Genomic DNA, 25,092 nt, shown 5'->3' with positions numbered 1-25,092 from the left:
ACACACACACACACACACACACACACACACACACACACACACACACACACACACACACACACACACACACACACGCGCACACACACGTAATTATGCGCAGGAAACAGAGGGGGGTTCTAATTTGCTAACGACGTTACCGCAGAGGTCGTTAACGTGGCAACCGGGAGGGGGGGGAGCGGAACCGGTTCTCCGGGCAAGTCCGCTGGCTGCCTCCTCCAACACCCCCCCCCTCCCCCCCCCCAATGCCCAAGGGCTATGGAAACGTGGAGAGGTGGAAGAGTACCGGGGGGTAGAATTGAGTGCTGCACACCGTCGTGGGGATCCCCCCCCGGGGGGGAGGAAGTTGTGCCCCTTCAGAGCAGCAGTCCTCTTCGTCGTGATGAGGATAATGATGATCAGCCGAGCATGCCCATTGGCTAATCAACCGGCTTCTGAGGCACACGCGCGCACGCACACGCGCTGGCCCATGTGTGCCCGTGCGTGCACACGCAACTGCTCGGGCTAATTTGATCAGAGGATGACTCCCCGACGACGGTGGTTGCTGTGACAACGGGCTGAGGAGTTGTCACCATGGCGCCGATGTGCTGGTCACCTTGGGTGCGTCGTGTGGTGCGGGGCTTTCATCTCCCTCGGAGTCCGTTTCTCTTTCTGTCGCTCTCTATCGCTCTGTCTCTGGCTTTCTCTCCCTCACTCACTGTCTCTCTCTCACTGTCTCTTTCTCTCTCTCACTGTCTCTCTAACTTTCTCACCATTTATCTCTCTTTCCCTCCATCTCTCTCTGTCTCTGTCTCTCTCTCTCTCTCACTGTCTCTCTCTCTCCTCTCTCTGTCTCTCTAGCTCTCTGTCTCTGTCTCCCTCTCTCTTTCTCCTCTCTCTATCTCTCTATCTCTCTCTCTCCTCTCTCTGTCTCTCTCTTCTCTATCTCTCTCTTTCTGTCTCTCGGACTCACTGTCTCTCTCCGTCTATCTTTCTCTCTCTCACTGTCTCTCTAACTTCCTCACCATTTCTCTCTCTTACTCTCTGTCTCTCTGTCACATTCTCTCTCTCTCTCTCTCTCTCTCTCTCTCTCTCTCTCTCTCTCTCTCTCTCTCTCTCTCTCTCTCTCTCTCTCTCTCTCTCTCTCTCTCTCTCTCTCTCTCTCTCTCTCTCTCTCTCTCTCTCTCTCTCTCTCTCTCTCTCTCTCCCCGTCCCTCTCTCTCTCTCTCTCCTCTCGATCCCTTACCCGTTTGGCCCCAGGCCAACTGTGCTCAACATGTTTTGGTTAGGGGGGACTGAGCAGCCGTTGGGACGATTCAAACTGTCAGATGGATTTCTGTCTTTTATAAAGAAACCACCCCCTGCACAACCACCTGTTTTTTCTTTCTATTTGCATTCCATCCCAGTGTGTTTTTCAGTCTTTACGTCTTTCTCGTCTGGGAGTGAAAAACAATATTGGCCGTTGTGTTGCTCTGTGCGAACACCTCCAGCTCTGATATTGGGATGTGTTAATGGCACCCGGCTTCCCCTCATTGACACCTTGGTCTCTGGGCTCACCGCTGCGTTGCACCCAGAGCGTGCTGGGTTGTGAAGGTGTGAAGCTTCTCACGCTGAATAAAGGCCTCTTTCTGGTCCCGTGTGTGTGTGTGTGTGTGTGTGTACGCTCCACAGGTATACATGTGAATGATAACTCCTTAGTTAATGCTCCAACAATCTCTGGTATTGTTGAAGAGGGGTTGGGTACCTGTTGAGAGTTCTTTAGCTGATGAACACAGTGTTTGATGTTCTTTACTTTTCGTTTATCCTTTATTTTATCTTATTCTTTCCTTTCCTTTTTTTCTCTTTCGTTCTTTTTCTTTGTCTCTCTCCTTTTCTCCCTCTCCATCTCTTCCTCTGCATCTTTCTCCTTCTCCTTCTCCCTCTCTTTCTTGGCATCTCTCTCTCCCTTTCCCTCTTTTCCTCTCTCCATCTAATCCTCACATCCCCCTCTTTCTCTCTCTCTCTCTCTATTTGTGTGCGTGTGTGTCTCTCTCTCTGTCTTTGTCTCTCTCTCTCCGTCTCTCTCTCTCTCCCTTACTCTCTCTCTCTCTCTCCCTCTCTCTCTCTCTCTCTCGCTCTCGCCCTATCCACTAGAAACACCTCGACCATCGTCTTCCATCACAGGCACATTTCCTTCCTTGATTTGGAGTGTGTGTGTGTGTGTGTGTGTGTGTGTGTGTGTGTGGGGGATATTGATCAGCGAACCCTCTCTCCAGCCGATCGATCCCGCCCCCTCTCCCTCACCAGGAGTTTTGATGGATTGATTGACAGCGGCCCGGCCAGAGACCAATTTGTCAGGAGGCGGTGGACCGTGTCAGAGGGGGGCCCCATTACGTCCAATCATGGAGAGCCCCGCCCCCCCAATGGACTCAGGTGGAGACGGTGGGAGGAGGGAGGGGAGGACCCATCAGAAGGATGGGGGAGAGGGGATGAATGGAGGGACTGGAGGAAGGCAACGAGGGAGAGTGGATTGGAGGGAGAAGAGGGAATAGGGGGAGAGATGACCTGATAGAGAGAGGGGGGGGGGGGGGCTGATAGGAGGGAGGGAACCGGTGGAGGGGATGGAGGTATTGGATGGAGGTGCACGTGGGAGGTGTAATGCGAGAAGGGGTTCTAATGGCGATTCCTGTCCACATCCCCCCCCCCCCCCCCCCCCCCCCCCCTCCTGCTCGCCATGAGCTGAGACGGAGCCTACCTCAGGAACCCCCCCACCCTCTCTCCCCCCCACTCCCTCTCTCTCCCCCACACTCCCTGGAGGTCAGAGCAGCCCCCCATATTCAATCCCACCTCCACAGAGAGTGAAGCGGTACAGAGGCAGGGAGACACACACACACACACACACACACACACACACACACACACACACACACACACACACACACACACACACACACAATGCCGTCTTTCATTTGCTTTTCATTTCTGCTCTCATTATGTGCAGAGCCATCTCCATTCAAATAAGCGTGTTTGCTCATGTGCAGGTTCCTGTCCCCCTCTCTCTTTACTCCACCCTCTCTCCGGTCTTCTTTTCTCTCGCTCTCACTCTCGCTCCCTTCCACTTTTCCTTCTCCCTTCTCGTCACGTTCCCCCCGTTTGCGACACAAAAAGTCTGTCGTCTAAATGAGTGTGATTCAGACGCCGCATGTAGTGATTTGTGCTCTGTAATTACACCTTCCTCTCGGGGGCTGGTTCGTCCCAACCTGTTGCGTGGCGTACAGAACTGTTTTAATTGAAACAAAAGTGCGCCGGGCTGTGTACTGTGCACGTGGGCGGGAAGGCGTTCAGCAGTGTTTGGATTTTAATCAAAATCTTCGATCTGACGAAACAGCACAACTTGTGTTTATTTCATTCTCCTTTTCTTTTTTTCCTCCCACTCCACTCGCTTACTTTCTCTCCTTTAATCAATTCTAAGTCCCCCCCCTAACCTCCGTCTCCCTGTCTCTCTTGCTCTTTCCCCCTTTCTCTTTCCCCCCTCTTTCTCTTACACCCCCCTCTCTCCCATCTCTCTTTCTCGTTCTCTTGTTCTCTCTGTCTCGCTCGTTCTCTCTCCCTGTCTCGCTCGCTCTCTCTCCCTCTCGCTCTCGCTCTCGCTCTCTCGCTCGCTCTTACTCCCTGTCTCTCCCTGTCTCTCCCTGTCTCTCTCTCTCTCTCTCTCTCTCTCTGGCCGTGGGTCCTTCCTATAACCGTGTGCTGGTTCCAGATGCCGCCCAGAGTGTCTTGCTAAGGCCCATTTGGTCCCAGTGTAAGCAGCGTTCTCTGGGGAGAGGGAGCGTGCATTATGAAGCATTAGGAATACCCTCCTGGGGCTGGAGTGATGAGGGGGGTCCTGCTCCCGGTCTAAAGGTTATGGGTTTGTTTCCTTTATGTCTGCCGCTCTACCTGCACGCACACTTAAGCAAGATGCCTGTCATTTTTTAAATCATCTCCGTAGAGACAGAGCACTGATGAATTCTAGATCCAGAAAGTAAAAGCCCACCCTGTATATTATATTTGCCAATCCATCTAGGTGTTGTTAAGGAGAATAACAAAAGTGTGTTCAACTCCCCAATTTCCCCCAGTCTAGCTCTGGCATCCTTGAGCAAGATGCCTGTCATTCTTTTAAAGCGTCTGCTTAAAGACAATGCAGTTCTAGCTTCACAAAATAAAAGCCCCCCCTGTCTTCTAGTAACCCATCCGTCTAGGCGTTGTTAAGGGGAATAACAAAAAGGGTTGTTTGACTCGTAGCCGAAAGGTTCTTGGTTCAAATACCCCATTTCCCCCAGTCTACCTCTGGCATCCTTGAGCAAGATACTTTGTATAAAGGCCTTTACTCAATAAATCATCCGGTGTGCGGTAGCCAATAGCTCCAGTGTTCCTATCGACCTGCTCCGCTGGCCTCCGCCCAAAGAGAAGCAGGGTGCTTGTCTGAGCGCGGCCCCCGATCCGTGATGCCTCCCTGCCTCCCCAACTAAGGGGGAGGCAGGAAGGCCGATAAGGGAAGCGTTTTCTGAAATATATCGACCGCTTTCATACATTTTTCATTGGCTGCTTAAGGAGGTGTGGGCAGTGTTCAGGCTTGGGGTGCCGGTCTGGTGAGGGGGCTGGTCGGCGAGGGCGTTATATGCCAGGGTAGTCAGAAGACTGGGCCCCGTTGAGCTGCCTCTCAGAACACACAGGCTCACTCGCTCGCTCACTCGCTCACTCACTCACTCGCTCACTCACTCACTCACTCACTCACTCACTCACTCGCTCAGACTCATGCACGCGTTCACTCACTCACTCACTCATGCGCGCGCACGCTCGCTCACTCGCTCACTTGCTCACACGCTCGCTCACTCGCTCACACGCCTACACACTCATGCACGCGTTCGCTCACTCACTCACTCATGCGCGCGCACGCTCGCTCACTCACTCACTCACTCACACACACACACTGCCGTTTTCACAATTGAGCTTTTAGAAAAAATTTCCAGGCATTCTCCAGGATTTAACTTACACACATGAAGCACGCAGCAGGAGATTGTCCGTGTCAGACACGTTCTCCCATACTGGGGATACTCTGTCTGGTTTCGGCGAGGGCTGGCGCCCGGACATGACGTAGCAGATGTGCTTCGGAAATCGCAGGGTTTGTTTAGTGCACATCCAAAATGGCGTCTCAGACTGACGACTCATCCGTAACGAGGACCCAATGTTTTTGCATCTAAATCGATACTAAATATATTCAGACTTATCCTCGGTATCATAATATTGCTCAGAATGTTTTCTTCTTTTCTTTTTTTTGCGTTTACTGCCACCTGCTGTACGGGATGTAGTGCAGGATCTCGTCACTGTGAACTATCGAGATACTGACCGGCTCTATTCACACACAAGGGCTCAATCAGACATTCGGGGTTTGTGTGAAAGAGGCTTTATAGAAACACAACACAACACAAGCAGTGGCCATGCAGCCATCTCCCCACCACGCACGCACGCACGCACGAGCGCACACGCAATGTATTTACTATTTCTATATACTATTTTCATTGGAGGATTTAAATGTCTTGAGTGGTACTGAACTTTGGAGGCTCACTGTGTTATGACGGGGCTGACACAACATGAGCATCCAGCCTCAACATTAAGCCTCTGGCCTAATAACACCTGGTGACTGACGTCGCCCCTAGCAACGAAACAACTATCCACAGGCGATGAATCTCTCTCTCTCTCTCTCTCTCTCTCTCTCTCTCTCTCTCTCTCTCTCTCTCTCTCTCTCTCTCTCTCTCTCTCTCTCTCTCTCTCTCTCTCTCTCTCTCTCTCTCTCTCTCTCTCTCTCTCTCTCGTCTGTCAATATCTCTGGCCACTGACTGCCAATTATTGGCAAACCTAAACGGCCGAGCTATTCCCCCCGGTTCCCAGAGTTATTACGCCATTACAGTGTATCCCTACCCCCCCCCCCCCCTCACTACACACACACACACACAGTCCATCATCATACAGCTGAGCTGCTAATGGTGGTTGAGCGGCCCTCTGAGTCGTGGAGATGAGGTGCCCTTGTCTCGTTCGGGAAAGTGCTTAGCGTGCTAACACTAACTAACCCACTCCTGCTACGAGATGGGTGGTGATTGGACTTCTGGACGCTGGGACTGTTTGTGCTAATCTACTCTCCCCCCTTCTCCCCGTTTTCTCTCTCTCTCTCTCTCTCTCTCTCTCTCTCTCTCTCTCTCTCTCTCTCTCTCTCTCTCTCTCTCTCTCTCTCTCTCTCTCTCTCTCTCTCTCTCTCTCTCTAGGATATGCGCGAGGTCTGGCTCAACTACCCACCCCACCCCTTGCAGGTTGGTTCAAATATGTTTCATTGGGATGTTTATTTTGGCCCAAACTGGCTCCAATTAGAGACTAGGCTGCTTACCGAGCTCACACACACACACACAGTCATACACAGACACAAACACACACACAAAGTCATACACACACACGCACAAACACAAAGTCATACACACACACGCACAAACACAAAGTCATACACACACAGTTACACAGACACACACACAAAGTTACACAGACACACACAAAGGCTCACATTATTTTGTGTTATCGTTCAGTGTGTAGTTGCAGTGTGTATCAGCCGCAGTAATTAACTAAAGCTTTTAATTGTCATGAGGTGCGGTTCACAGTTCCAAACACCTCGATCATTAGGCCCAGACAACCCGGATTGTGTGCGGGTGTAGACGTGTCACGGAGCGAGTTCCTGGGCAGTAGCGTTCAAGATTAAATAACTTTATTCGTCACGTACACATACAGGGAGTACAGTGAAATGAAAGTGGCAATGTTGTCAGGAGTGCGCAAAAACAACAACAGTAACGGTATTAACAATAAAAATATATATGCAAACTGGGGCGGCGAATATATAAATAGTTTGCCCACCGGGCATGAAGATGCACGCAAGCATGTGCAATGTACCACAGTATAGCAGTGAAACAATGGTATAGCAGCACAGAAAATTGTGGTATGAATGTGGAAATGTAAGGAATACATACAGTATAGTGCACAATGTGTAAGAAAAAATCCATTGAAATACAATTTTGAATCGATGTTGAGGGAATCTCAGTCAGGAATCACATGTTCCTTTTACTTTTCCAAATTGGTTTCATCCTGTCTCACCTATCTTTATATATTTGCCCGTGTTACTTTTGGTCTACGCTTCTTACAAATGCAGCTCTCACCCTCTCCAATATTGGAGAGGGTATTGCTCTCCTTTTATTTAGTGTTTTTATTTCACTTTCTCGTGACATGTCCCGCAAACCTTGAACGTGTCGGCGTGTTTCTTTGAAATTAAAATTTGGAAGTAGAGGGAGAGAGATCAAAGGTGGGGTAACAGGATTACAGTCCCCAATCATCCCAGAGAGCTCTGGGGACCTCTCTCTCTGTCTCTGTCACTGGCACACTCTCTCCCTCTCTCTGTATGTCTCGCTCTCTCTCTCTCTCGCTCTATGTCACTGGCACTGTCTCTCTATATGTCCCTCTCTCTGTGTTTCTCTGTCTCGCTGTATCTCTCTCTCTGTCTGTCTGTCACTGTCTGTATATCTGTCTCTCTGTCACTGTCTGTATATCTGTCTCTCTCTGGCTCTGTGTCCCTGTCTCCTCTTTCCCTCCAACTTCCTCTGCCTCTCTCTGTATCTGTGTCTCTCTTTCTGTCTGTCTCTAGCTCTGTATTTCTCTTTCACTCATCTCTCTCTCTCTCTCTCTCTCTCTCTCTCTCTCCCTCTCTCTCTCTCTCTCTCTCTCTCTCTCTCTCTCTCTCTCTCTCTCTCTCTCTCTCTCTCTCTCTCTCTCTCTCTCTCTCTCTCTCTCTCTCTCTCTCTCTCTCTCTCTCTGATTGTAAGCATTGGGAACCTATCTCTTTGTGTCCCTGCAGAGACTTGTTTTTCCCACAGCCCTTTATTCTCCCCATCCCTGCACCCGCGTCTGTGTGTTCGCATGCTGATCGCGGTGTTCCGTGTGTTTCTTTGTTTTCGTTTTTTTCATCACACCCATGTACGGATGCGCAAAAATAACTCCTAGTTTGTCTTTTTTTCATCTTCTCTTTGCGCGTTCGTGTCTGTGTGCGCATGTATCCCTCTGATGTGTGTTTGGGTAACTTCCCCTACACCGGTTGCCACCGCACCCCCCCTTCTCTCCCCTTCATGTTATTATTTACTTTAGTATCATCCCTACGGGCGCTATCACCATCATCATCGTCCCCATCATCATCATCCTCATTGCCAGCGCTATCGTCATTACCGCGAGCATACGGGGCTGGGGTGGCCCCTGCAGCCGGTGTCAAGCCCCAGAGAAGGTGTCATGGCCGACAGTGGAGCCCTGAGGTGTGCATGGTGTTCTCCGGCTGCCCCAGGCGTCCGCCAGGGCCGTGACAGGCAGGGGAACAGGAACCTCAGTGATTAGCCGCCGGCGTGCCGACACGGGAGCCCTGCCGAGACGGCGCGCCGCTAATTACACTTCCTGCCGTGGCGGCCGCGGCACCTCGGTGGCAGGGGTCAGGCGCTGGGGTTCGCGCCGTGTTCAGGCGCTGTGTTGTCCTCTGACACATGCTGCATGGAAGCACGCATGTGTTCGGACACGAGCGCACAGTGATGCGTGCTTATGCTGTGAAATCCATGTGCGCACAATGGTGGTGTTGCAGTTATACACAGTGAAATGCATGCATGCATGCATGCATGCATGCATAGTGATAGTGATGAACAACAGTGACATCCAGGCACACACTAATGTGCACGTAGACAAACACTTCAACCCACACACACTTAAAAACACAGACACGTACACACACTTATAAACACCCACACCCTTAGAAACACAGTTGCAAATGTGCGCACACTTAACAAACACCCACGTACACGCAACCTCACGTGAACAAGCACAAAGTGGTAGCCCCCACCACCACCAACACCACCACCAACACCACCACCATCACCGCCACCATCCCACCCACGGCCTTTCCAGAAACATTTACAGACGTGTCAATCGAGTTGAGAGCCCGGTTCAAAATCTCCCTTTTAGTCAAGAGGGGGAAGATACACGCGTGTCAGACTTTCGGACCTCAAAGGCCTAGCCTCTGATTCTGTTTTCTGTCTTGACTTGGGCTGAAAAGTAATCCTTTGAAGCCATTTCAAAAAAGCATGTTGCGGAATTTTTATATATTTCTCGTCTCCGTGACTGGTATGTTGTGTTTTTTCTCTCTATCTCTTTCTCCCTCTCCCTCTCTCTCTCTCTCGCTCTCGCTCGCTCTCTCTCGCTCTCTCTCGCTCTCTCTCTCTCTCGCTCTCTCTCGCTCTCTCTCTCTCTCGCTCTCTCTCTCTCTCTCTCTCGCTCTCTCTCTCTCTCTCTCTCTCTCTCTTGCCCTTTCCCGCGGCCCTCATTCCGTTGAAGCCCCGCTGTCCGCCATCGGCACTTACGGCCGCCTCACGCCCGGCGGGGTCTGAACTCGTCAGACGCCGTTCGTCGTGACGCCTGACATTTTAAAGGGGCTTTTCGGTCGTTAATTAACGCGAGGAGGAGGAAAAAAAATACACGGAACGCGGGATGAAATGTTTCCAAGTGCGCGGGAGTCGCCGAGTGAATGGCAGTGGTGCAATAAAAAAAAAAAAAAAATGGAGAAAGGGAAAGAGGATGAGTTTAAATATACATCTCTGCCCTTCTCGTCGCTGGTATGACAGCTGACAGCTGTTAACTCTTTTTAGTTTTTCTGGAGGACGTACATGTTGGTTATTCTCCGGAATATTCCATAAAATGCATGTATAAATAGACGACAAGCAAACAAGAAAAGCAATCAAACGCTTATCAGTAGCTTGCCCTAAGTGCGTTTTTCTGTGTGTTTTGTGCGTGAATTAAAAAAGAACAGCAAAACCAGGGAGACAGGCAGAGCTGCACTTCATTTGCCTAGAATGATATCAGTTCTACCCCGTGTGTTTGTTTATGTTTTCCTCGGGTTAGATGTCTTGTTTAAACATGTAGCTATAGCGCGCGGTGAGACCAATTAAAGGCTTCGAGCGGTCCTAATTAATGCATCCATAAGGATATCTCCTGATTCCATAAACACACATTCGCTTATTTATTATTTTTCATCCTCTATATTTTTTCCGTGCTAATGAGCTCTGTGAGGAGCCCATACCGGCCATCTAAACCTTCCCCCCCGCACCCCGCCAAACGGCAACGCTCGTTTCCCTGCTGAAGCGGTCCACATCCCAACTTCGGAGCCAGTGTATATATCTCGGAGCCATTCACCCACCCTTAAGGACTCTTCGCTCCTCCCTGCGTTCCTCCCAACACAGGCTCCTCTCCCCCCCCCCCGCGGTCCTGGACGTTCCGGTTGCTTCCTGGTCGCGGGCGGCGGAACTTTACGCCCGTAGGCAACATGTGTATTCCCAGGATTGCCCTTTTTGAACCGGTGATATCTTATTCACCTCTTGTCCGCTCTTGATCCCCCCCCCCACCCCGCCCGACCATCAGTCCGTCCGCAGCCCCCCCCCCCCCCCCCCCCCCAACGTCTGTCCGAAGCGATCGGCGCAAGCATGTCTCTTGGGAGGGTCCGTTTGACCTTATCGGATAACCTCCTTGGGCCGTTGAACCCAAGGAAAGGCCACAGACTCCATTACGACTCGGTAAAGGTTGACAGAAAATGTTAAAATCCGAGAGATGTGTTGCCTTAAGGTTTCTTAAGAGATTCCACCACCACCACCTGCTGCAAAAAAAAACTTTTTCGTGTCGGCCTTGAGCAAGAAGCCTCAACCATACTTTATTTTCCGATTTACTCCCAAGTCCCCTTTGGATAACAGTGTCGGCGAAATAGCTCAATAGTTTAGTGTTTGAGGAGGAGGGTGAAATGCAACAGCAACCTCAAACCCAAAGGTACGTCTGGTGAAGGGATTCAGAGGATATTCTTAACAGGTGAGTGCAGCGTGGGCCATATCGCAGTGTATCTGCAGGCCGACAGAGTGCATTAGACGCTAATGCGCTCCCGCCACGGTCGGCTTTGGCAGCCTCCGACTCTTTCGCACGAGTCAATTTTATTTAAATGGCTCTTAATCACGCTTACAATCCCATCACAAGTCCCAAACCGGGAGAGACCGGGAAACACTTGAAGGGATTGTTAGGAGGGCAACGTATGACAAACGCCTGGGTGGAGGACGTATAATAGTAGAAAAACAAATCGGAAACGAAAGGCGTACGCAGCATTACGACATCAGAATTGTTCTCTCCTTTTTTTTTTTTGTCGAATGATTGTAAGTCGAAAGTAAATCGGTAGTGACTCGCTGAAACAAAATGCACGGTGCCGGTGACCCGGTGAGTTCTTTCTTTATGTGTGTGTTTACTGTGTTTGTCTCCCAGGTCCAGGAGCCGCAGACAGACCGGCAGCTGATCGAGACGTCGCCGGTGCTGCAGAAGCTAACCGACTTCGAGGGCGCCATCGGGGTCCCCTTCACCCACGTGCGTCTCCTGGCGCGGGCCTTTACCCTGCGGACCGTGGGCTTCAACCACCTCACCCTGTAAGTACCGCCGTAAGGGGCGGCCACCCCCGAAAAGATACCGGGTCGGATCCCAGGGAGCCACAGCTCAAGAGTCCCTTGTTATACCTTCAGGTGTGAGTTTGATTAACCGTTACAGGCCGTCTTCAAAATCGGCCTCGTCTGACGTCACAAGTGGGCGTGTCCACCTAGATGTATGACGGATAGATGAGCAACGTTTGCTACAGTACCCTGGGCAGGCTGGTAGACCGATCTAGCCAGGGTACATCTAGGTGGACACGCCCACTTGTGATGTCAGAAGAGGCCGATTTATTTAGAACGGCGTGTAATGGCTAATCACACACCTGGTGGTATAATATGGCAAATATAAACCGTGGGGCGTACTTGAGCGAGATGTACCTACCGACCCTTCGGCTCAGCTCATGAGGTAGAGGAGTGTGAGGAAAGTCAATTGTTTGATGTCACGTGCATTGCAACGCAGATGTTTCCGAAAATTCGGAATAGGAATCCGATTTTTTTAAGTAGGTTACCCATGCTCCCAACACATTTTTTTTTTGGCATATTGGTTTGCGAGAAACAAATCCAAAATCGCGAACCGTGAATAGAATACAAAATTATAAAATATATCAAATGAAAGAAAAACATGAAAGCATGAGGTAGGAGGCGGCGTTTCATCGCGGGAGAGATCCAGGCGCTGTGAGCACGGCCCTCCCGGGGGAGATGAGACACGAGGCATTACAGTACGTAATATCATGCGGGAGAGAGAGAGGGATTTTAATTACGCTTTGTGTTTTAAGACGATGGTAATCGTTCCGATGATGAGGCAACCTCTTCCCAGATCGGTTTCTCTCTCTCGTTCTCTCTCCCCCTCAGCCTTTCTATTTTATCTCTCCCCCTCTCTGTTCTTTTCTAAAGCGTTACATGTTGGATGTTCTGTTCCAACCGCCTTGGTGCGAGATAGCCTCTTTAACTCATATTTGGCTCGGTGACTAATCCCGCCGCCTTCACAGCACAGCTGGGCCCAGGAGACCCCCGAGACCCCGAGGCCCCCCGCTATTTGTAGTCGCTCTCCGCCTGAGAGGGCACAACCCCTGCTGCCCCCTGGGAAATGGAGTTTTGATTATATTTACTGGGTCGGGCCCGGCTCCATTGAAGATGTGTCCTTCGTGCCTGCCACCCCTGCATGCTCCGTTTCAACCCTCTCTTTTTATTCACTGCATTCCAAGGCTTCTGTCTGATATGTAAATCCCTACAGGCCCTGGCAGATTTACTGAAACGCGATGCGAGCCAAGCTTTCAGTGTTTTATTATTTCAAATGGTTATTTTTTATATTTTTCTGTTATTGGCTCTTTTTTTTTTTTTTGTCGACGTATTAACTTTCTACTTCAGAATCGATACTTCAAACTTTAGAAGTGAGGTTGGATTAGTTTCGGGACGTTGAGAATGTTTTTCTGTTATGACATTGGCGTAACAGCCAAGGAAGTCTCCGGAGAACTTTTTAGAAGATGACTTAAAATTGATTGTCAAGAAAGTGTCTCAGCCTATTTAAAGTAAACATGTCACCCATCTTTTGGAGCCTGCCTCGCAGACCTTCCTCCTTCCCCGAACGGGATTCATGTTTCAGAATGCTCTTTTTATCGTTCTTTTTTTTTTCACGTTCACAGTAATTGGGTTTCCTCTTTATATCTAGCTGGCTCCAAACCTCAAATTTGGGCAGTTGCTAATTTTGTGTATGAGAGGGTTATTTGCAGTGGAAGGCTTAACTGGGTTTTCTGAGCTCCCTGGCGCAACACAATAGTGAGCTTGACAGCTAAGGCAAATTAGCCTTGGCAGCTCTGCTCTGATATCTTATTGGCAGGCTGAACTCAGTAATTGCTTGCCTAGGTTTGCAACAAGGACATCACTCTCCCTCCTTGTGTGTCTTTTGTGCGAGAGCGCTTGTCCGTGTGTTTCCGTGTGTGTGTTTGTGCGTCCATACACGCCGGTCAACCACTTGAGTATTTTCGAAACGAAAAGTCCACTGATGCGTGCGCGCGCTTGATCGCACAACGGCATGCGTCTTAATCCATCGCTTCGAACGGTAAACCCTTTTGACCAATCACGGCTCAATGCAGGCGTGGGCGGGAAGGCTCGACTCTCATACCGGGACGCTTCTACCTGAAGGGCATCTCCCCCCCAGGTCCGTCCCTGCTGTGTTTTTACCCCCCCCTCCCAAATGAACCCTATGACCCTCCCTCCTCCGCGGTGCCTCCCTCTAAACCCTGCTCAGCGCTAAGCTCCTCCCCCGGGACTCGCATGCCAAGCCCCCCAGGGCTGCGTCTACCCGACATGCCCTCTCCCCGCTAAGCCTCCTATTCGCTCACGACGCAAGGTTTCCAAGGTTCCTTGCACTTATTATTATTTTTTACAGTTTTACCGTTTTGCTCTGCTTATTGGCAACGGATTGTCTCGCAAATAGCGCCGGTAGGCCGAGGAAGGGAGGGAGGGAGGCTGGAAATGAGGGGGAGGGGGGGGGGGCGGGGGGGCCGATTACCCAGAAGGCCCAGGGGTCAGCCTGAAGTAGGTTGTGGTCGTCATAATGCGGAAGGGGAGCGAGGCTCGCCAACGAAGGAGGTAAAGGTCATGCAATAACGGTTACGCGCATCGACAAGGACGCCGGGACCCCCATTGACCCCCCCCTCCACCGCAAGGCAGCCCCCCCCCCCCACCAACCACCTCATGCTTGGCCGGAGGGCGGCATGACCTTGTCGAGGGACGGTACTCGACGCACGGTGGACTCGGAGGCCGCCGCTGGCCCCTGCCGAGAAGCCTGGGAGACCCCAGGCGAGGAAAAGGGAACAGCACGGAATGGAGAAGTTCTTTCTTCGCTTCTTCTTCGTTTTTATTTTTTTTCATTTTGCCGATCGAGGTAAGGGAGATCAACGTAGAACGAGTTGTAACGGAGTGCCGGCCCTCAGCCCCGCCGACTGTTTGAAACCAAGGATCTCTTTGTAAGATGGAGTTATTCCCTTCTTTCATCTAGAAAACCCAAGGTCAGTGCATTCTCTTTGAACGGCTAAATTTTAATGTTTCCGCGTTTGCAAAAACCCGACCAAAATACTGCGTTGGCTTATCAAAGAACACGGATTTGTCGTGATTCTTGGTATCGGTGGTTGGTAAAAATGGACAAATAACAACGTTTTATTTTAAGGAGACTGAGTTACCCATACCTGGTTGGTCTACCCCTAACTACGTTGCCCTAACCCTAACTGGTCCAACCCTAACTTGAGTTGACCTAACCCTAACTGGGTCTGCTCTACAGTGAGCACCACTCTGACATGTGAGCGAGCCTAGCAGAAGAGAGCTTTGCCTTGGGATTTCTCTCTCACTTCCACAGCTAAAAGAACAAATTGTGCAGCACATTTAATCACAAAAAGTGTTATAACGGTCAAATTGCGCATATTTGTCACTTTTGTATGGGGGTGGGTGAAAATGTGTGTGTAGTTGCAGTAAACGATTGGAGAGATTGTAATCACAGAGTCAGAACACGGATGTGTGAGTATTTAGTTTGTGGAAATGTCAATGAAATGTTTTTTTTGTTTTTTTCTTTGACTTCAAATTCAGCTCACGTGTGTGAATAATTATAACGTGATAAGACGTGTTGATTCAAAATGTGAACATTTGGGCTCATATATTTGGACATGCTCTCATCGTGTCACACACACATAAAACAACACACACACACATACATAAACAACACACGCACAGATCTATGTAGTGCCTGATGTGCGGGAAACACCTTGCTGGCCAGTGTTTTGACCTTGCATGCCACACAACACCGCACCAGCGAGCACATGGGTGTAAATAACAAGCAGATTATCCCCTGAGGTGAGGGAAAATAAAAAACACAAACTCCCAATCCACAGAGCAATTACAGGCTTGGGGGACGGAGGGAGGGGGGAGACATTATCAGGGATCTGCCAACCTGTGGCAAGCGCCTTGATATGGCCCATTAAAGGTGTTTTACATCAGACTTGGAGGAGATAAAGACCCTGCTGATGCACAGCGCAACGTTTTTCACTTCAGGTTTACCCGCCCTTTGCTGCAAAGTGAGAATGCAATTTTTGTTTTTTTCATCTCCTTTCACCTCTGCCCTGTCAATCCTGTTTTGCCATCTCGTGCTCTCTCTCTCTCTCTCTCTCTCTTTCTCGCTCTCTCTCTCTCGTGCTTGCTCTCTCGTGCTCTCTCTCTCTCGCTCTCTCTCTCTCTCGTGCTTGCTCTCTCTTAATCTCTCTCTCTCTCTCGTGCTTGCTCTCTCTTACTCTCTCTCTCTCTCTCTCTCTCTCTCTCTCTCTCTCTCTCTCTCTCTCTCTCTCTCTCTCTCTCTCCCTCCCCCCCCCCCCCCCCCCTCCCAATCAGTGTGTGAGGTTGTGCGTTGAATCAATGCTCTCGCCCGCCTTGTGTTCCCACCTTCCCGTCGACACATCGGGGGGGTTTTACCGCAGTGATGCAGTGGATCACTTGTTTCCCTCCCACAGAGGCAGCAGGTAGTTAAATCCACACTACACTAAGGAGAAACGGTGGCTGCAAATAAGTCGGGACGGTGGCTTGCGTTGTCGTCAGGAACGCATCAGGACAGTATTTATAGCTCAGAGAACCACGACGGATGTGAGGAAAACCACTGCCTACCTACTACTACCCCCCCGCCCGGCCCCAAAATACCTCTCCCACTGCGCCACTGTTTTGATTGGACGGCTCCCGGCCCCCCCAACCCCCCCCCCCCCCCCCCCATATGTGCCCATTAGCAATGTGCGGGGCATGTATCTCTTTGACTTCCGCCTTAAAACATGCGGACACATATGTTGCCACAGGTTGAAGCATGGCGGTGGGTGTCTCATCACGTTTTGCCACCTGTTCACAATGAAGCTCTATGGACGGGTATTACCTTCCCACACACACACAAACAAACACACACACACTGCGGAAAAGATGTTTGTGTGCGATGTTGGGTGCATAATTGATTTGGACCCTTGTGGCGATCTCCCAACAATAATATTACATAATTGCCATGCATTTCTTTGCAGAAATACAGACTATTAGCGGCGAGTATGATATGACTCTTGTACCAGGAGTGCGTTGAGGGAGATGTAGTTCTTAAACAGCCAACACTAGGAGAGCTAAAGGTTTAAAGGGCAACTTTAAAAGAGCCAACTTTAAAGGAGAGACTTGAAAGGGGCTAACTTTTGAAAAAGCTAACTTTTGAAAGAGTTAACTTTCTTCGTTTTTGCAGACTTTAAAGAAATTAAGGACACCATTGAAGTAGCACAACTTTCTACTTTTACTTTTTATATACATGTCATTATTAAGCAGGTCAAGAGTCTTACTCTGTGATGCCTAACGGGTAGGAATGCGTAAATCGGGGTTCGAACCCAGAACATCCTGGCTTTGGAGTCCGACCCACTGATCATTAGACTACCCGTCCCGCCGTGCGTTACGAAGCTTCAAGTGCAATACGGTTTCAGAAGGGGGTTCTAATAAGTGTATTTTTACAGTAGCCATTCTCTACGGATCTTGATTTGAAACCTTTGCTCTCACTTTTCTACAGTTTGCTGCTGCATACTGAGGTTGTCCTCGCCTATTATGTGCTTCCACCAGCGACGTGATGGTCGAAACAAGTGTGAAACAAAAGTCTAGGCTTTCGAGTGAATCATGACACCTCCTCGCCGCACAGCTGCTCGTCTCCCGCTCCTATTAAAACCCTTCACATCTCCTGTAGAAGTTGACCTGGGATGGCCTTTAGCTTGTCGCCGTGTCTGCCCCGAAAGGCAAGCTGTGAAATGTTCATCAGATGACACCTTCCAGCAGGCCGAAACTTGCTAGATCTAGCAACAGGACCCCTGCCCTGATCTTAGGCCCGGACCCGAATAACCTTATATGACCACGAGTCTCTATCGCTGTCTATCCGTATCTCTCTCTCTCTTAACCTCATTCCTCTTACTTCCCTCCCTTGTATTCTAACCTCAGGTGACTCTCTCCTTCCTCATCTCTGCTATTCTCGCCTCATCAGTTTCTCGCTCGTTCTCTCGCGCTCTCTCTGTCGCTCTATTCCACTATCGCTCTCGCTCTCTCTCGCTCTCGCTCTCACTCTCTCGCTCTTTCTCTCAAGTTCTTAAACTCATCTCTTTTAAACTCCTCCCTCTTTACGATGGCAAGCCGTTTATGATTTGACTGGTATTTATGTAACTTGTTTTGAATTCTCAATAGTGAGAATGTAATCGAATCTAACTTGTAAGAATGCAATTGTTACTACTAAAATAAAATTGTGTTGGGTAAGAATTGTATTCTCAATAGTAAGGTTTTTATTCTGACTGGTCCTAATATAATAATCGATATCAAACTTTTGGATTTGAAGGTCTTTCATTCTTACTCGTAACAATTGATTTCTAACAATCATTTCTTAGTTGTAAAAGGTTTTGTATTTACCAGTAAGAATGACTGCATGGCACTGTGCAGTAATTCTCTTCTGAGTGGAGCAGCTTCTTTATTGTTAGCGTACAAGGACACACAATGGCGAAGAGAAAAAGACTCCAGTTGGCAGTTTCTCAAAACCATTAGAGATGATACAAAATAAGTCAAACGCAAACTGTTAACAGCCGCTGGCATAACATACCTCTCGAGCTGATGGAAATAGTTTCTCTCTGTCGGCACTCTGTGTTTCCGCTGTTCTGCTGAATTGAAAGCTGCAGCATACAGTGTTGTGTATGCTGAAACGCATCATTCACATCTATTTAAAGTCTACATCGGTCAGATGCTTCGGCAGAAGCTTTTGTCATGATCTAATGTGAACAATGTGCGTCATCAGACGGCATATACTGATATGAACATCTTATGTTGCTATATTATGAGAAGTGAATTTGTTTGTAATGGTGGTCATTTTTTTAACATAGGAGACCCACATCGCCCATAGAACGCTGAGGGACACCCTGATACGACAATTTATTATTTAGAAGCGCTTAAACAAAGCAGAAGTCACCAAAAATGATGTATCGTTCAGTCGCATATATATAAGATACTTACCACTATGAGTTTTACTGTTCCAGATTCAAATTGTAGATAAGAGAAGGTGGTTTTCAATCTTAAGAGAAGGTCAATATGTCTAGTCGAAATGGAATAGCTTCTAGAAATAATTAATTTCTTAGCTATAACGGCTTACAATATATCGCTATTAACCTCATCTCTCTACTTCCTCTCGGTCTTGAATTCTGACTTCATCCGACTCTCAATTCCTGCTATTCTAACTCTGTCTCTCACTCTTTCGCTCTGTTTCTCTCTCCCTCCCTCCCTCCCTCTCTCCCCCTCCCTCTCCCCCTCCCTCTCTCTCTCCCTCCCTCTTCCTCTCCCTCCCCCTTCCGGTGTCCTGCCCCCTTCAATCTCTCCGACCCAAATCCCCCCGTTTCCCTGCGTGTTGCGTCGCTGTCTCAAACCTCCACCTGCTCGACCTCCCCGGTCCCTCCCACGTCTCGGAGCTTGTTAGCTCCTGTTCTCGCGTCTGTGAAGCGGGAGTAAGTAGCTTAAACTGATACAAAACACAACTCTGAATATTTATCTGCTCCAGTAGGGCCCCGCTTGGGTTAGGAAATACACAACTAATAGTAGATATTAGATTGTACGAGGGAGAATAATTAACCTAGCTAATTGAATCCATCTGAAGCCAAATAAATTACAAACGATTCAATCGACCACCAGAAAATTCAACGTCATTGGATTATAATGATATTTAATGACCCAATAAAAATATCAATTCAACCTTGCTTAATTATGGAGAGGTAAACAAACCCAATCTAACAAAAAAAAACGAACCCTAACCCTGGACATTAGTATTGACCGTACCCTAAACCTAACAACTTTGTATGACTTACCCTCCCTATACTATGAGCTAGGTTTGCATCAACCAGACTGGAGATCGACCCAAAAGTCACCCCTCTTGTAAACCTTACAAACAGGTAACGAGGGTTCACTGTTGTTCTCCCTTAACGCCTTCAGAGGAGGAACTAACCAAGCTGAATTCGATGTCTGTGTAAAAGAAGCAAAGCCAGCATAATGCCGGATCTTCTTTCCAGCAAGGTTACGGGATCTCTGTGTGAAGAGGCTTATTTCCCTCCCTCTCCGTCCGTGACTGTGTCCCTCTCTCCAAGTTTATCCCATCATCCGTGCGTCTGTCCATTTGTTTATCTGACCGTCGCCTGACCATCACTGTGTGTGTGTGTGTGTGTTTGTCCTCTCCAGGGGTCACAACCAGAGAATGGAGTTCCTGGGTGACTCCATCATGCAGCTGGTGGCCACAGAGTACCTCTTCATCCACTTCCCTGATCACCATGAAGGGCACCTGACGGTAAAATCACACATCTCTTTCTCTCTCCTGTCAGCACACACACACACGCACGCGCGCGCCCGTGCACACGCACGACACACCCATCGTCGAGACAAGGTCCTGAACAAATAGATGCTCAAAACACACAAACACACATATATGCTTGATACACACAAAGACACACACAGACATAGACACAGACACACATGCACACATACACACACGCACACATACACACACGCACACACACACATGCACGCACACGAACACACACACTCAAACAGGGATAAAGACACACTCACACACACACACACACACACAGAAATAAACACACACGCAGAGACACGCACACACACACACACGCACACAAACACATGGACGGACACAGATACGCACACAGTGACACAGAGACACAATCCCGAGACAGACACACATACACACTCAACATACCCAGGCTTTCCAGGCTTTTTTCCGCCTTATCCTCTCCCACCTCATGTCGTGTCCTGGGGCGGTCCTCCTACATCTAGATTAGTCTCTACTCCTGGCCCCCCCTTGGAGCTTCTCCACGAGCTGAAGGTGCCTTCTGCACCCCCCCTCCACGCAAAACACTGTGTGTGTGTGTGTGTGTGTGTGTGTGTGTGTGTGTGTGTGTGTGTGTGTGTGTGTGTGTGTGTGTGTGTGTGTGTGTGTGTGTGTGTGTGTGTGTGTGTGTGTGGGGAGGAAGATTATTCCCACCCCCTTGTGTTTGTTTGTTGTGGTTTGTATTTCCACTGTTCCTCTCTCAATCCCTAAGTGCCTACCAGGTAGTCATCCACTTAACTTTGCGGGTTGGTTTTGTTCCTCTTTGCCTCGGTCTCTCTCGCTGTCTCTCTCTCCCGCTCTGTCTCTCTCTCTCTCTCGCTCTGTCTCTCTCGCTCTGTCTGTCTCTCTCTCCCTCTCCCTCTTGTTCTTCGTCTCCCTCTCGCTCGTTCTCCTTCTCTCATCTTCTCTCTCTCTCCTTATGTGTTTGTATAGTGACAGTGCCTCTCCTTGTCATCTCTATTTTCACAAGAGGAAATTGTTCCATTTCAATAGCAAGCCAGTTGCTAAAGCAATCCAAGGCCAGATAAGTGTGTTTGTGTGTTGGGAAAGCAAATGTGAAGCGTTTGTGTGTTTTCAACTCAAGTTCAAGGCAACATGTTGCGTGCGTGCGGGCAAAGCGTCTGTGTGTATGTTTTGTGTCCTTATCACACTCTGCCATCGTCCACTGGCCGCATGCCAGCACTCCCAACACCATATTATCCCTCCCTCGTTATTGTCACAGAAAAAAGCTCCTCCATTTACTTTCGCCCGAGTAATGGACCACCGAAGCCGGTTTTAATAATGGAAAAGAATCGAGCCGTAAATCAATTTAAAAACCCAAAACGAACGCGGCCTCCACTCTGGTTATTATTGGGGAGAAGTCTTCTCCTTATGGATGGGAGTGGTGACGTCACGGCGGTGAAAGCACTCAGTGGGCCGGCGCTAAGAGAGTGAGCGCCGCCGCCCGCTACCATGCCCAGGAGGGAAGGGAGGAAGAGAAAGCTCCCGTGAAAGGGATTGCAAATTGAAAAGTGCTCATTCAACATGTGTGTGTGTGTGTGTGTCTGTAAATATGGGTCTCTCTCTCTCGCTGTCCGTCAGTCTCTCTGTGCATGCAATGCATGAGATGTGCATCTCCATCTGTGTGTTGGTGTGTAGTGTACACGGTGTGCGTGTGTGTGTGAGTTTGCATCTCAATCTGTGTGTTGGCGTGTACACGGTGTGTGCGAGTGCATGTCGCAATCTGTGTATGTGTTTGTATGTCGAGTGTAGATACATGTCGCTATGTGTATTAAAGTGGCTGTGTATGTATATATGTGTATACAGTGTATATATATATACATATATGTATGTATGTATGTTTGTGTGTGTCTTTGTGTGTCTGTTTGTCTACACTGAGCTTAATTCAGAAGGAACTCGACTTTTGCGAATCATGTGACCGCACAGGAGAAGAGGCACGTCCATCTCCCCTCTCCGTTTGTGACTTCATCTGGCAGCTACATTTAACTTGTTTGTGTGCCCCCCCCCCCCCCCCCCCCGGTGTCTTGCGGCGGTTAAAACGCACCAAACCGTATCCTCTTCCTCCTCATAGCCTTCTGCGTACCGCCGCTGCCCTACATTATTTAGCAGGAGCAGCGCTGAAACATTTACGACACATTACCGTTACTCGTCTTTGATGCTCCACGCAACGCTTCCAGGGTGGTCGGGTGGGCGTGCGGGGGAGGGGGGGGGGGGGGGGGGGGGTTGTATTTTGAATGAAGGGAGGGGGTGATAGGGTTTGTTTTTTCATTTTTCCGGTTTTATTCTGCTGAGTTGTTGTGGTGTTCTGTGACCACGAGGCTCACTGCGTGCGTGCGTGCGTGTTCTGGCCCGCTATTTCCTGTTTGTGTTTCCCGGCGTTCCAACGCGCGACTCCGGTAAATATTTGAACACCCCAATGTGTTGTAATGGTGCCGTCGACGGTGTTTGCTGATCGGCGTGTGTGTGTGTGTGTTTTTGTTTTTGTCCATGTGTTTGTGTGTGTGTATATGTTGGTGTGTGTGTGTCTCTATGTATTTCCGTATGTGTTTGTATTTGTGTGTGTATGTGTTTTTGTGTGTGTGTTTCTATGTATTTGTTTGCATTAGTGTGTGTGCGTGGTTGTGCATATATGCATACCGGCATTACACTCTCCCCTCTCTGTCTCGCCCCCCCCAGCTGCTGCGCAGTTCGCTGGTCAACAACCGCACACAGGCCAAGGTGGCGGAGGAGCTGGGCATGCAGGAGTTCGCCATCACCAACGACAAGACCAAGAGGCCCGTAGCGCTGCGCACCAAGACCCTGGCCGACCTGCTGGAATGTACGTGGGCCTTCTCTCACCCCCCTCTCACCCTCCTCTTACTCCCACTTCCAACCCTCCCCTCACCTTTCCCCCACCCTCCTCATCCCGCGTGCCTCGCCGGATGATCCGGTCTTTGCTGTACGTCTTGTACTGTTGGAAACTGATATTCTAATATATCGGGTTTTGTTTGTTAGGTAGGTACTCCGAACAAATTTCAGCATTTAGATACCTTTTGTATTTCTTAAAACGAGAAATTCAAAATTGATCCAGGTTGTAGTTTGTTTATGTCTAAGCCTATTTGCGAACCCTATTTGTGTTTGGTTAGTTGTTTTCGTCCGAGATAGCCCGGTGTTATCCCAGTGATAAAATAACCAAACAGTTCTTCCACACCTTCCATCTAGTGTGAGCACCTGCAAGACGGACGAGAGAGACGTTAAACTAACTATGATTTTGCTTTTAATCTTTTTATTTTATGACCTGACTATTATTCAAAGCTGGAAGTGATGTATGGGGGCCAGCCCTAATGTCTTGACACAGTCGTACCCTCCCAACACTCTCCCTGTCGATGGCAGAGTATATGGGATAAAAGTCAGTTTAAAACCAGAGCATTATGAAGTGTTTTCCGTTTCACACGCGCTCTTCTTTTATCACACTTTCTTCTAAAGCAATACATTTGATCTCCTACATGGTCAATTCTTATTTATGTGAGGTGCCAGACTCTTAAGAGTGGCTCTGACTGATACACTGTAAAAGTTAAGACAGGTGTTAATGATGAAAGTACAGTAGGAATACAGAATAAAGTTTGTTCGGCAGTTGAGTCTGTATAGGGGTGCGGGGAGAATAGTAGGGGACTGAGACCGATTCCTTGTGGCACACAAGCAAATGTCATTTTTCCTCGACACACAATCCCCAAGAGAAACTTTTTTTTACAACACAGTCAGCTCAGCTCGCAATCGCTGGGTCCCAAACAAATCGTGGTCACCACATGCTACCTAAACAAACAACGCCACATCTCAATAGTATGCTGTGGATATTCTGGAAGGGCGGGGGACCCTTGTTTATTTTGGGGCCTATGCTACACCAGCAGTGTCTCAAAGGCCCCCGCTAGGAGAAGATCTCATTCACACACTCATGCATTCATGGGACAGACCCTGGTGTACGGCTAGAAAACAAACACAAGCCGCGCATTGATGCATCGCCTGGCATTATCCAAGAGGGACGCCTTCATTTGGACACACACACACACACACACACACACACACACACACACACACACACACACACACACACACACACACACACACACACACACACACACACGGAGGCCTTCATGTTGACACACACAATGAGGCCTTCATGTTGACACACACACACACACACACACATCAGTACACACACAAAGTCATACATATAGACACACACATCAATCCTGGTTGATGTAATCTCGTATCATTTGCCTTTCTAAGTATTCTTCCAGGGCCGTGGCCTGGTGACACAGGTGGGTCGGGATAAGAGATGAATATAATTCTCATATAAGCGCCTGTAGCCTACGGCGATGAAGGGAGCTCATGAAGTATACGGCTATATTAACAATGGCTCTTTCTCGATCTGACTCTTGCCAGCCCTTTCCGTCTGTCCCTCTTTGTGTCTCTGTCTCTCTTACCACCTGTCTGTCTCTCTCCCAGAGTCTCTCGGTCTCTCTTTTATCATGAAAAATGAAAATAAATAAATATCACACAAATATCTGTCGCATTCGACACAAATAAATGTCTGTCAATCATAGGCCATTAGCTGACGGCCGATGCTCCTGATACTCCGTAGCTCCACTAAGTACCGTACTTTGTAGCCGGTCTGCTAAGTGCAGCGCTGATTACAGCCGGGGTCACCTCGTGTCACGGTGTCTCTTTCGGGGCCACTTTCACCTCCGCAACACAAAGACAAAGAGCATCTCTGGAAGAGAGGAGGTGGCTTTCCTTTCCCCTGTAGTTTCTGATCTCTCGCTCGCTCTCTCTCTCTTACGCCATCTCTCTCTCTCTCTCTCTCTCTCTCTCTCTCTCTCTCTCTCTCTCAAAGAGATAGCGAGCACTTAATTGGCAAGGAATAACATAAATTGACATTTCCTGTGCTAAAGTACTTAAGCACTGTCTCTCTCTCTCTCTATCCCCCTCCCTCTCTCTCTCCCCCTCTATCTCTCCCTCTCTCCCCCCCCCGCAGCGTTCATTGCAGCCCTCTACATCGACAAGGACCTGGAGTACGTGCACACCTTCATGAACGTCTGCTTCTTCCCCCGGTTGAAGGTGAGGTCGCCATCGACGCCGGGCGCTTTCACCGCCAGCGACAATCCATACTCGGGCTCGCTTGTCTTTTCCCAG

General features: G+C 49.1%; 1 protein-coding gene across 1 annotated transcript in view; it reads left to right on the top strand.

Moving 5' to 3' along the window:
• The window catches only part of drosha (drosha ribonuclease III), a 121,837-nt gene that overhangs the window by 73,919 nt on the left and 22,826 nt on the right, over positions 1 to 25,092 (top strand). Inside the window, exons 24-28 of the mRNA XM_030348627.1 lie at positions 6,258 to 6,302; positions 11,353 to 11,510; positions 19,755 to 19,860; positions 22,597 to 22,738; positions 24,935 to 25,017. Coding sequence (XP_030204487.1) covers positions 6,258 to 6,302; positions 11,353 to 11,510; positions 19,755 to 19,860; positions 22,597 to 22,738; positions 24,935 to 25,017 — 534 coding nt within the window. The remainder of the gene's footprint in view (positions 1 to 6,257; positions 6,303 to 11,352; positions 11,511 to 19,754; positions 19,861 to 22,596; positions 22,739 to 24,934; positions 25,018 to 25,092) is intronic.

This window comes from Gadus morhua, chromosome 23, assembly GCF_902167405.1.
Source record: "Gadus morhua chromosome 23, gadMor3.0, whole genome shotgun sequence".
NCBI classification, from domain to species: Eukaryota; Metazoa; Chordata; class Actinopteri; order Gadiformes; family Gadidae; genus Gadus; species Gadus morhua.
This window is presented reverse-complemented; position numbering and strand designations above follow the sequence as displayed.